Source organism: Amblyraja radiata, chromosome 23 (genome assembly GCF_010909765.2).
Source record: "Amblyraja radiata isolate CabotCenter1 chromosome 23, sAmbRad1.1.pri, whole genome shotgun sequence".
NCBI classification, from domain to species: domain Eukaryota; kingdom Metazoa; phylum Chordata; class Chondrichthyes; order Rajiformes; family Rajidae; genus Amblyraja; species Amblyraja radiata.
The window spans coordinates 35,362,518-35,376,402 of NC_045978.1; the positions used below are offsets into that span (position 1 = coordinate 35,362,518).

Sequence of the window (13,885 nt, forward strand, 5' to 3'; positions counted from 1 at the left end):
TCTTGAATCCTTGGTTCACGTTAGGACCAAGGCAGTGGTGGTCTGTGACCTTGTGGTCAAGTCCAAACTAAGGTTCTTCAGGCAACAGAAGTTTCAAAGATCATTTATATTCAGAAGTTTGAAAATACTTAAGCTGTTGGTAGAAACAATGTTATTGACCAGCTCTTTCCATTATCAGTGCATTTTGTAACTTTGAAGATTTCAAAGGTCTTTTTGCATCACGTATACTTCCTGCAGTCTATGTGATTTGGCATCTAATTCTTTTTACAGGGTCAATTCTACAGAGTGGGACAAAGGAAAGAGCCTCCCTTCACGCCACCTGCAATAAGCCTTCCCACTCAATCCACTCACATGTTGTACTTGGGAATATCTGATTTCCTTGCTAACTCAGCGGGATTTGTGTATTATGAAGCAGGAATCTTACAAATGAAAATCACTGATAAACTGGTGGGTAAAAGCCATCCTTTCATCATTCAAAGGTTTAGTTTAGTTAACTTTAGTTTAATTTAGCAATAGTGTTACGTGTGCCAAGGTACTATGAAAATCTTTTTTGCTGCACAGTATCCAGTCAGCAAAAAGACTTTACAGGTACACCACTGATTTTCTGGCAAGATATGGTCTGGCCCCTCCTACAGGCCAGACAAAATAACGAGAGTGCATTTGAAATGCCACCGTGAAGTCCTCCCAAAAATGTGGTGCCTAGGCCAGGTGAGGCGCCTGATCTCGACCTCATGGGACTTCTGTGGCCAGCCCTCTGATCAGCAGTTTGAATTTGCCCACTGCAGCCAGGGCTCTGGAACTCCAGCCCGGCTGGATCTGGTGGATCCGTTCCCATAGCTGACATCCGAGGCCGACTTTGTGGGCCCTTATCTCGGCCCGCCAGTGGATTACGCGGACCTTTGCAGTACCATGCTGTCATGCCTGAGTTTGCGTGTTCTTCCCGTCGCCGCATAGGTTTGACCCGGAGGCTCAAATATCCTAACACATCCCAAAGACAGTCGAAAAGGCTGATTAGCTGCTGAACACTACTTCCAGTGTAAATGGTAGGTGGGAGAATCGGGGCGGCTATTTGACATGTGTGATAGAACAGGTTACGAAATAAATGTGGGAACTGGAGGGCTAGCATAAACTCAATGGGCCTAATTGACTCCTAAATTGAGGGGAAAATATGATATGAAGATGAAGCATAGAATAAGACGCAGAACTAGTGTATTGGTTAATAACTTTCAGTAAATCCAAATTTATTAATAGAGCTTCTTTACTGTTTACAGTTTAGTTTATTGTCACGTCTACTGAGGTACAGTGAAAAGCTTTTGATGCGTGCTATCCAATCAGCAGACAGACAATAGACAATTACAATCAAGCCATTTACAGTGTATAGATACATGATAAGAGAATAACGTTTAGTGCAAGGTAAAGCCAGCAAAGTCCGATCAAGGATAGTCCGAGAGTCACCAAGAAGGTAGATAGTAGTTCAGGACTGGTCTCTGGTTGTGGTGGGATGATTCAGGTGCCTGATAACAGCTGGGAAGAAACTGTCCCTGAATCTGGAGGTGTGCGTTTTCACACTTCTATACCTTTTGCTTGATGGGAGAGGGTAGAAGAGGGTGTGGCCAAGGTGCAACTCATCCTTGATTATGCTGCTGGCCTTGCTGAGGCAGCGTGAGGTATAAATGGATTCAATAGAAGGGAGGTTGGTTTGTGTGATGGTCTGGGCTGCGTCCACAACTTGCTGCAATTTGTTGCAGTCTTGGGTGGAGCTGTTCCCAAACCAAGGGGTGATGCATCCTGATAAAATACTTTCTATGGTGCATCTGTAGAAGTTGGTGAGAGTTATGGGGACATGCCGAACTTCCTAAGCCTTCTAAGGAAGTAGAGGCATTGATGTGCTTTTTGTCAATGGAATCCTGCAGTTATTTACAAATCCAACCTCAGAATTGCAGTTGAGCTTGAAATCTTTACCAACTATTCAGCACACTTGCCTTTCAAGATTATACAATGATCCAGTTCCACAAATGACCAAAAATAAAATTGGCTAATTCCTTTCTGTTTTCCTCAGATTCCACCACAATCACCTATCAGATTAAACACAAAGTCCTTTAGTGTAATCGTACCTCAGGTAAGTGTTTCATGGGTTTGTAAACTCTTGTCTGATATTAAGAGCTCCTTGTCCCATATCACTTTTGTTAATAGAAACATAGAAACATAGAAAATAGGTGCAGGAGGAGGCCATTCGGCCCTTCGAGCCAGCACCGCCATTCATTGCGATCATGGCTGATCGTCCCCAATCAATAACCCATGCCTGCCTTCTCCCCATATCCTTTGATTCCACTAGCCCCTAGAGCTCTATCTAACTCTCTCTTAAATCCATCCAGTGATTTGGCCCCCACTGCCATCTGTGGCAGGGAATTCCACAAATTTACAACTCTCTGGGTGAAAACGTTTTTTTTCACCTCAGTCTTAAATGGCCTCCCCTTTATTCTAGAGACTGTGGCCCCTGGTTCTGGACTCGCCCAACATTGGGAACATTTTTCCTGCATCTAGCTTGTCCAGTCCTTTCATAATTTTATATGTTTCTATACGATTTCCCCCTCATCCTTCTAAACTCCAGTGAATACAAGCCTAGTCTTTTCAATCTTTCCTCATATGACAGTCCCGCCATCCCAGGGATCAATCTCGTGAACCTACGCTACACTGCCTCAATCACAAGGATGTCCTTCCTCAAATTAGGAGACCAAAACTGTACACAATACTCCAGATGTGGTCTTACCAGAGCCCTATACAACTGCAGAAGAACCTCTCTACTCCTATACTGAAATCCTCTTGTTATGAAGGCCAACATTCCATTAACTTTCTTCACTGCCCGCTGTACCTGCACGCCAACTTTCAGTGATCGGTGCACAAGGACACCCAGGTCTCGCTGTACCTCCCCCTTACCTAACCTAACCCCATTGAGATAATAATCTGCCCCCTTGCTTTTGCCACCAGTGGATAACCTCACATTTATCTATATTATACTGCATCTGCCACGCATCTGCCCATTCACTCAACCTGTCCAGGTCATGTATCATGCTTCTTTGCACGTTACTCTATGATGGGAGAGATGAGCATTACCAATGCAAAATATTGTGGATTCTGAAAACATGAAATAAAAATAGCATAGAATACTAATGCTTAGAGACTAGGCACAATCTCAGGGGGAGAAAATGGTTAATGGCAAAAAATATACTTCTTCACAGCTGGAGAAGCTCTATCCTAACTTGCCGATAGAAATGCACCTGCACGCCACTCGATCGCCAGTTCTGAAGGTTGCAACAAACAACATCAACGTTCAAGCATTTGGTGCATTTGACGTAAACGCGGTCCTGCCAAATTCATCCCTCGCATCACTTTTTGTCCTGAACATTGTAAGTACTAAAATCTACTTCTGCTGTAGTACGTCATACATTTTACAGTTGACAAAACTATTGCCATGAGAAATCTCCTTTATTATTTTCTCTTGTTGTAGGAAGCGAGTGTCTCTGCTCAGGTGCACATCCTTCAGACGAAACTGATTGGATCTCTACAACTGAATCAGTAAGGAAAATAAAACTGAATTACTTTTCATGCACTCACATGGGCCCAGTTTGCTGATTGAACTTCACCTGTAAAAAACAAGTCATGGTTAAATTTAATGCAGATGAATTCCTCAAATGTTTAGATTGTGGTTTTACTCCATAACCTTCAGAGGTATATTCATGGCATATTCGTTCCCTCCTACTGAATGCACAACTAACATTTAATACATTGATAGCTAATGACAGTCAATATTGATTAAATATTTTTGCTTATTTCATTAGCGTAGTTTAGACATTTGATCTATGTTATTAGTTGCTTCAGAAAGGGTCCTGTGTTCCTATAGTAGGATGAATCAACCAGATTTTTCTGTGACTCCTATCTAGTGACATTGAGTGGACTTTGTGCAAGTGTGTACATTGTTTATGGTGATGTTCAAGCAACTAATTTGCACCAACTAGCTCAAAACTCAGCCGAATGGGAGAGCTGTATTGGGAGATCATTATATCCCGAGAGAACTGATGCCCTTCAAATTGATTAAAATCTCTTTCCAATGCTGCAAAAAATTAAAGATAAGGAAATCTTTATCTCTGTCAGACATGCTGCCTGTTTAATTTATGCCCTTCTGCCTGCATTGGATCCATGTCCCTCCATTCCCTGCATGTTTGTGTTTCTATCTAAAAGTCTCTGAAACACCACTGCTGTAATTGCCTCCATCACCACCGTGGCAGCGTGTTCCAGGCATCTATCAACCTCTGTGTTAAAAGAACTCCTTTAAACTTAACCAGGTTAATTCCCGGGATGGCGGGACTGCCATATGATGAAAGAATAGGTAGACCGGGCTTGTATTCACTGCAATTTAGAAGGATGAGATGGGGATCTTATAGAAACATATAAAATTCTTAAGGGATTGGACAGGCTAGATGCAGGAAAAATGTACCCGGGGTGTTGGGGGAGTCCAGAACCGGTTTAAGAATAAGGGGTAGGCCAGTTATGACTGAGATGAGGAAAAGCTTTTTCACCCAGAGAGTTGTGAATCTGTAGAATTCTCTGCCACAGAAGGCAGTGGAGGCAAATTCACTGGATGGTTTCAAGAGTGTGTTAGATTTAGCTCTTTAGGTTAACGGAATCAAGGGATATGAGGAAAAAGAAGGAACAGGGTGATTGTGGTTGATCAGCCATGATCATATTGAATGGTGGTGCTGGCTCGAAGGGCCAAATGGCCGACTCCTACACCTACTTTCTATATTTGTACTTTACCCCTCTGAGCTTCCAGCTTTGTCCTCTGGTATAAAGAACTTTATTTCTGTCTGAATAGTGTAATGTAAGTCAACCAGAAGGCAGATACTTTCTACAAAAGCATTAAACCATGGCAGGAGGTTTTCAATTGTGCTATCCTAACAAATGGCAAATCCAACCAATAAGTATATTCAAGAAAAAGTGAACCAATATCTCTTATATTGGACAGAACAATCAGTCAATGGCTACAACTTGGCTGATGTTCCTTTGAATCACTATTGGTTCTTCTCACTGTTACAATATTATTTTTTTTCTATTTTCTTGACCATTATTACCCATTGACCATTATTATTGTTGAAGACCGACGTCTGTTGAAGTTTGCAATCCTTAGCATCTGAAAGGAAGGAAAACTGTTGCCTGCAGCACTGAATGTGGTAAAGGATAAAGTGGAACTGTGTGCTAGGACAGCACTAAGATAGGAAGGGTCAGTGGTGTTGCAGGGAGAGGTCAAGGGCATGCGTGCACTGAGGCATGGCGATACGTCTGGATCTCAGGATGCAAAGAGAACAGCACCTCGAGAAATACGGGATAGTTTAAATATGTCTGTGATCCAATCCTGCCCATTAAGAATTCAGTGCAAACCAAAGCTGCCATTATATTTGCTGCATGTTGCCTCATTTCACTGTACCATTATCTATTGGATGAGTTTAAAGTCAGATTGCACAAACATTGCTAAAAAAACAACTTCCTTTGTGATATAATAGTGTTTTGCTCTTTTACTTTGTTTTTTGTACAGTCTGAAATTATCTCTTGGACATTCTAATGTTGGCCCAGTTCCGGTAAGAAAATCGTCTTGTATGTTTTTAAATATCTCATATTCTGCTTGGGTAGCTTATAATCCAATGGCATGGGCATTGAATTCACCAATTTTAGGTAACTAGCAATCTACCCCCCTCGCTTCTTCCCGAACCCCCTCCTGGACTTATACCTATTTCTCTAATTCCCCTCTGCTTCTATCAACATTCCTTCCTCTAGCTTCACAATTCACAACTATTTAAAACCTGTCTTCATCCATCCAACTCCCTTTCAAAACCCTCTCACCTGCATCAACCTGCCAGGCTGTATCCTGCTCGTTCTCTTTTCCAGCTTTATACCTCCCCCCTAAGCAGTCTGAAGAAGGGTCCCAACCTGAAACGCCACCTATCCATGTTCTCCAGAGATGCTGCCTGACTTCTGAATTACTCCAGCACTTTGTCCTTTTTATTGTCTTGCTTGTTTGAGATGACACTTGATTCTTGGGTGCAAATTTAAGTCTAATCAAAGCAACACCATTAGACAGTCATCATATCACAAATACATTTTACTATTAAAAAATTTAGAGAGTGAGAGAAAAAACACAAAACCACTTTAAAAACAATTAAATACAATTATTCAATTCAATAGCAACATTATGGCAGCACAGTGTAACGGCACCTTAAAGTACAGACTCTATTCATCTTGGCTATCTCTCACACACACACACACACACACACACACACACACACACACACACACACACACACACACACACACACACACACACACACACAAACCATATGAAGTATTTATGGGCAAGATCTTCTCTGAGCATAACTCAAAAGTGTCTCATCACAACATTTAGAAAGATACTTCTCAGATAACATGAATGAAATAGGAAAATTCAGCCTCTAAACAGTTGTTAAAAATCCAAGTTCCATGCAATCAAAACAAAATTTAAATTCACAAAAGGAAAATACTGTGGATTTTAGTTTAGAGATACAGCGCAGAAACAGGCCGTTCGGCCCACTGAGTCCGCACCGACCAGCGATCCCGGCACATTAGCTATACACTATGCACACTAGGGACAACTTTACATTTACACCAAGCCAATTAACCTGCAAACCTGTACGTCCTTGGAGTGTGGGAGGAAACCAAAGATCCCGGAGAAAACCCATACAAGTCACGGGGAGAACGCACAAACTCCGCACAGACAGCACCAATAGTCAGGATTGAACTTGGTTCTCTGGTGCTGTAAGGCCGTAGCTCCACTGCTACGCCACCGTAAATACTGTGGATGTTGAAGATTTTAAACACAATCAGAAAATGATGCAAAATCTTCAGGGGGTGGTGGATGCAGAGTTCTCAGGGCAATGATCAATCACCTTGTGCTGTGATGATAATCATGTGGTCACAGATAGCAAACAACAGTAGTTCTGCATGAGGAGACATTATCCAATCCTTTATGAAGAAAGACTGGATAGACTCGGCCTGTACTCGCTAGAATTTAGAAGATTGAGGGGGGATCTTATAGAAACTTATAAAATTCTTAAGGGGTTGGACAGGCTAGATGCAGGAAGATTGTTCCCGATGTTGGGGAAGTCCAGAACAAGGGGGTCACAGTTTAAGGAAAAGGGGGAAATCTTTTAGGGCCGAGATGAGAAAAACATTTTTCACACAGAGTGGTGAATCTCTAGAATTTTCTGCCACAGAAGGTAGTTGAGGCCAGTTCATTGGCTATATTTTAGAGGGAGTTAGATGTGGCCCTTGTGGCTAAAGGGGTCAGGGGGTATGGAGAGAAGACAGGTACAGGATACTGAGTTGGATGATCAGCCATGATCATATTGAATGGCAGTGCAGGCTCGAAGGGCCGAATGGCCTACTCCTGCACCTATTTTCTATGTTTCTATGTTTCCCACCTACATCCAGGCTACCCTCTAGCACACAGAATTTCCAATTCCTCAGCCCAAACCTCCTAATCACTACCATGGACGTCCAGTCCCTTTACCATTCCCTGTCTGGAAGGCTTTGGGGCCCTCCATTTCTGCCTAGAACATGGAACCAACCAGTTTCCCTCAACTTACACTCACCACCTATCGGAACATATTCTCACCTATAGCAACAACTTCTGATTGCTCTAACTCTCTGAAGGTTAAGGATGTTTTAGGTCAAATGTCTCAGTTGTTGATTTCTCTGTCTCCGTTTCAGGATGTCTGAGCTGTTCTCTTTCTTCATTAAAGGTGGTTTACCGCCCCTCCCTCTTCCTGCACCCTAGCAGTTGTGAATGAAGCTCTCACCCATGTCTCCTTACATCCCGTGGTTCTGCTCCTCCCTCCAGACAGAGCCAGGATAGAACTCCCTGGTCCTTCCCTTTTACCACACCAACCTCTGCATCCAACACATCATTCTGCAACATTATTATCAGCATCATTAGTCACATCTTCCCCATCTCACTTTTTTCCACTTTCCACAGAACTACTGTCTCTGCGATTTGTTGGTTCATCATCCCATTTTAATGACTAACGTGGACCGAAGGGCCTCTTTCTGTGCTGGGTCTCCCCACGATCATACATAAATTAGCTTAAACAACTGTCTCTGATAGAGCCATGCCTCTCCAATGAAATAAATGTAGTCACTGAATCTGTTTCAGTTCTAACCTGGGTCAGCTCCCTCTCCAGATTCCTCAATGAGCTAACAGGAAGCCAACATTCCAACCGTCAACCCCATGAGAAGTTCTGCTCAAGAGTGCGGTCAAAAGGACCACAGTGAGGACATCCTGGGAAGCTTGAGACTTCCTTGTTCATATGAGTGGACTTCGGGTTGTCAATTCCAGCCCCCCCCACAACGATGTTGTACACCAGCACTCCCTACTCCCCACCGTAAACATTACATTATCCTAGGACATTAAACTGAGAGGAACCTTTTTTGACATTTTCTTTCTCATCATGTCTTGTTGAAGGTGGCTGGTCTGGAACTGCTAATGAACATTGCAGTAAAGTTAGTGGTGTTACCAGGCGTCAATGGTAAGTACATGCTGGAGGCTGTTTGGGATTTTCATGGTAAAAAAGATGGTGATGATGGGGATTTTTCATTTAGAGAAATCTCATTTAAATAATGAGGTTTTCTCCAGTGCATGCTGAACTTCATAAGCTTTAGTCTAGAAAAAAATACCTTTGCTCATTTGCCCTGCAGTGTAAATATGCTGTTCTGAGACTTTGGTTTGCAAATGAAAAATTTTACTGACTTGATTATTGTATTGTGTTGTATTGTAATTGTAATATGAATTGCCAAAGAGTAAATGCATGGATCATAATAGGAATTATATTCCTCACTAAGTCCGTTGAGGTTGAAGGGGGCCTCAAACGTATCTCCATTCTTTGACAAAAGATAGAATGAACATTAAATTATCAACCTCAGTTCATCACAAACTTTAATGCCTTTCCCCTCCCTCTCCCCCCCCCCCCCCCCCCAATTTTCCCCCCCCCCAGCTCTTTTCCCTGTGCTCAACCTGGATGTGTGCCCATTTCTCCCACTGCCCATCCCTCCTTTCCTCTCTCTCCCCCCCCATCCCTTTCTACTTACAATCCTTCCTCTGGCTTCACAATCAAGCCTCCCCCCCCCCCCCCCAACACACCTGTGTCCACCGACCACTTACCTGGCTTTCTCCCGCCTGCACCTCATTTCCAGCTTTCTCTTCCCAATACAATCAGTTTGAAGAAGGGTCCCGATCTGAAACATCACCTATCCATTTCTCCCCAGAGATGCTGCCTAACCTGCTGAGTTACTCCAGCACTTTGTGTCTTGTTTTCCGGGAAATAGAAGGTAGGGTAGAGGTAATGCTATTGGAAATGAGGAAGAGGATTAGACTTCATTGCCTTCCATCACAATGAGGAATGTGGGAATCTGCTGTGGTGGATGCTTATGTTCACTTTTATGTAGTTGTGTGTATTGTTGCTTTTTAGTATGGCTGTATGGTAATACGAATATCACTGTACCTTAATTGGTACATGTGACAATTAAAGACCTTTGACACCTTTGGAACCTTTGGATAGATGGCCTAGGAAAAAATATTTACAAATAAGATGAATGATCACTTAATACAGTTGGATAGATGGGTGCAAGAAGAATATTTGCAAATTACCCCAGGATCAGACCAGATCAGTCTGAAGAAGGGTCCCAACCCAAAATGTTTTGTCATAGTCATAGATACAGCATGCAAACAGGCCATTCAGTCCAATTTGCCCACGTCGATCAACATGCTCATCTACACTTGTCCCACCTTCCCGCACTTCACCTATAACCATCTAAAGCTATCTTATCCGTGTACCCACCAAAATGCCTCTTAAAAGTTAGGATAGTATCTGCCTCAACTACCTTATTTGGCAGCTCTTTCAATATACCCACCACTCTTTGTGTGAAGAAGTTATCCCATAGGATCCCCCCCCTGTCATCTTAAACCTATGTCCTCTGGTTCCTGATTCCCCTACTCTGGGCAAAAGACTGTGCGCTTACCCAATCTATTCTTCTCATGATTTTGTACACCTTTATAGGATCACCTCTCATCCTCTTGCATTCCAAAGAATAAAGTCCAAGCCTGCTCAACCTCTCGCTATAGCTCAGGTTCTCAAGGCCTGGCAAAATCCTTGTAAATCTTGTCTGCACCCTTTACAGCTTGATAACATTTTTTTCTGACCAAAACTGAACGCAATACTCTAAATGTGGTCTCATCAATGTCTTATACATGACTTCCTAACTTCTATACTCAATACTCTGACTGATGAAGGCCAATGTGCCTAAAGCCTTTTTGACCACCCTGTCTACCAGTGATGCCATTTTCAAGGGACTATGTACCTGTACTCCTAGATCGCTCTGCTCTTCAACACTCCCCAGAGCCCTACCGTTCACTGTGTAAGTCCTGCCCTAGTTAGACTGCCCAAAATGCAACCCTCACACCTTTTTGCATTAAATCCCATCAACCATTCCTCAGCTCATGTGCCCAACCGATCAAGATCCTGCTGCAATTTTTTACAACCATCTACACAATCTACAATATCACCCACATTTGTGTCATCTGCAAATTTGCTGATCATGCCTTGTACGTTCTTATCCAAATTATTGATATAGATGACAAACCATGGGCCCAGACCCAGACCCAAACCCTGAGACACACCACTAGTCACAAGCCTCCAGTCCGAAAAGCAACCTTCCACCATCACCCTTCCATGAATAATAATAATAATAATAAATTTTATTTATGGGCGCCTTTCAAGAGTCTCAAGGACACCTTACAAAAATTTAGCAAGTAGAGGAAAAACATGTAAGCGGAATGAAATAAATAGTAGAGACATGACTAGTACACAAATTAAAGACACAATTCAATTCAAAACACAATATGAGGCAATTCAAGCACAGATGAAAAGGGAGGGGGACGTGGGGCTAAGGATAGGCAGAGGTGAAGAGATGGGTCTTGAGGCGGGACTGGAAGATGGTGAGGGACACGGAATTGCGGATCAGTTGGGGGAGGGAGTTCCAGAGCCTGGGAGCTGCCCTGGAGAAGGCTCTGTCCCCAAAACTGTGGAGGTTGGACTTGTGGATGGAGAGGAGACCGGCTGATGTGGATCTGAGGGACCGTGAGGGTTGGTAGGGGGAGAGGAGGTCAGTGAGATATGGGGGGGCCAGATGGTGGAGGGCTTTGTAGGTGAGGACCAGGATTTTGTAGGTGATCTGGTGGGAGATGAGAAGCCAGTGAAGTTGTTTGAGGACTGGAGTGATGTGATGTGAGGATGTGATGCCAGCCAATTTTCTATCCATTCAGCTATCTCTCCTTGGATCTCATGCGATCTAACCATCCAGAGCAGCTTAGCATGCGGAACCTTGTCAAATGTTTTGCTGAAATTCATACAGAAGCTCCCCGATTTACGATGCTTCGACATACGATATTTTTATTTTCCGATCGGCAAATGCTCGGCAATGGCAGCGAGCCGCACGTCACTTCCGGTCACGTGATCACAATGTATTAAACGTGTTTTCGACTTGCGATATTTTCGATTTACGATGGGTTTATCGGAACGTAACCCCATCGTAGGTCGAGGAGCAGCTCTGCCCTGATCAAAATTTTTGATCACATGTTCAAAAAACTCAATCGGATTCATGAGACATGACCTCCCATGTACAAAACCATCCTGACTATCCCTAACCAGCCCTTGTTCATCTAAATACATGTATATCTTAACCCTCTCTTAATACTCTCTATTAACTTAATATCTCTTAATAACCCTATCTTAATACTCTCTTGTAACTTTCTGACCACAGATGTTAAGCTCGCTGGCTTGTAATGTCCAAGCTTTTCTCTGCAGCCCTTCTTAAATAGAGGCACAATATTTGCCACAGTCTTTCAGCACCTCACCTGCATCTAATGATGACTTGTAAATCTCAGCCAGTTGTCCACTGTGTCCTTGGATATATCTGGCCAGGCATAGGAGATTTATTTACCTTCATATGCGTCAGGACGTTCAGTGCCTCCTCGACCGTAATACTGATTGCCCGCAAGACACTGCCATTGACTGTCCCAAGTTCACCGGTCCCCATGTCTTCCTCTACAGTAAAAACAGAGATGAAATGCTCATTGAGGACCTTGCCCATCTCTTTTGGCTCCACACAACGTTGGCTGTCTTGATTTCCAAGGGGTCCCATTCTCTCTCTGGTTATCCTTTTTCCAATTATATATATTTAAAATCTCTTGGGATTTTCCTTAATATTATCTGCCAGAGCTACCTCCTGTATCCTTTTGTCCCCCCTGATTTCCTTTTGTGGCTTGCTCCTCCAGGGATGCACTTGATCGCACCTGCCCCATGATTCCTTCTTGCCCAGAGCCTCAATATCTCTTATCATCTAAGTTATCTCACGCCACCTGCATTGCCCTTCACTCTAACAGGAACATGCATGTCGTTGACAAAAACATCACACTTTCCTGACATTCCTTTTCCTACAAACAACCTGCTCCAATCAACTTGAGTGAGTTATTGTCTTATAATCTGAAAGTTGGCCTTGCCCCAATTTAGAATTTTAATTTTTGGGCAAGCCATGTCTCTATTCCATAACTATCTTAAACCTAACAGACCAGTCGTCACTGGTCCCAAAAAGTAAAAATGCAGAGTACTTTTTAAATGCTGAGAGATTGAGCAGTGTTGGTGTTCAGTTGGACCTGGATGTACTTCTACACAAATCACTGCAAGTTAACAAGCAGATGCAACATCAATTAGGAAGCAAGTGATATGTTGGCTGTCATTACAAGTGGAAATGAGTAATTTTGTTTAGAGATGCAGCATGGAAAAGGGCCCCTCGGTCCACCAAGTCTGTGCCAATCAGTCATCCGCGTACGCTAGCCCATTCTACACTCTAGGGACAATTTACAATTTTGCCAAGCCATTTAACCTACAAGCCAGTACATCTTTGGAGTCTGAAAGGAAACCCGAGCACCTGGGAATAACCCACGCGGTCATGGGACGAACATACAAACTCCATCCAGATATTACCCGTAGTCAGGATCGAACCCAGGTCTCTGGCACTGAAAAGCAGCAACTCTACCTCTGCACCACTATGCCACCCCTAAAGATGTAGAAGGGGAAATATATCTTATTGTAATGCAATATGGTGCTGGTGAGAGGCCACATCTGGAATATTATGAGGAAGCCTGATCGTTTTGCAGAAGAAAGGATCAACTGGCAAAGGGGGAGAGCAACAAAGGTTCATCCCGTGATTCCTGGGAAGTGAGGATTATATTTAAAGGAATAAGTAAGTGGGCTGGATCTAGAATTGAAATGAATGTGAGGTGATTTCAATGTAATGTGTTAAATACTTACAAGGCTTGATAGAGTGGACTCAAGGGTAATGTTTTCCTCAGATCAGTGCTTGCAGTCTCAATTTTTACCACAAAGTCAAGCATCCTCTACCTAACACAAGAATCCTCTACCCAAGAGTGTAGTGGAGGCTCGATCATCACAGATAATCAAAATGGAGAACAATAAACCTTTGGATGTTTGGGATTTGAGCAGGAAATTTGTACCAACATAAAATACCAGGCCTCATAGCGACAATATACTGTGCAGCTGTGAGGGGCAGAATGGCCTCCTCCCACTTCTATTTCCTGTGTTGGGTCTTTTAAATGTTACAAAAAATTCTCATATTTTTCCTTACAGAGAAACTGGCCAAAGGTGTTCCACTTCCAAATGTGAAAAACCTAAAATTTTTAAATCCCAAAATTGAGGCGAACAAGGTGAGCTACATAAGATGATCT

The 13,885-nt window shown here is 43.0% G+C and overlaps 1 protein-coding gene across 1 annotated transcript in view; it reads left to right on the plus strand.

Annotated features, from left to right (window-relative positions):
- The window catches only part of LOC116986468 (bactericidal permeability-increasing protein-like), a 69,856-nt gene that overhangs the window by 9,130 nt on the left and 46,841 nt on the right, over positions 1–13,885 (plus strand). Inside the window, exons 8-14 of the mRNA XM_033042027.1 lie at positions 271–447; positions 2,060–2,119; positions 3,240–3,407; positions 3,509–3,576; positions 5,591–5,633; positions 8,549–8,612; positions 13,788–13,864. Coding sequence (XP_032897918.1) covers positions 271–447; positions 2,060–2,119; positions 3,240–3,407; positions 3,509–3,576; positions 5,591–5,633; positions 8,549–8,612; positions 13,788–13,864 — 657 coding nt within the window. The remainder of the gene's footprint in view (positions 1–270; positions 448–2,059; positions 2,120–3,239; positions 3,408–3,508; positions 3,577–5,590; positions 5,634–8,548; positions 8,613–13,787; positions 13,865–13,885) is intronic.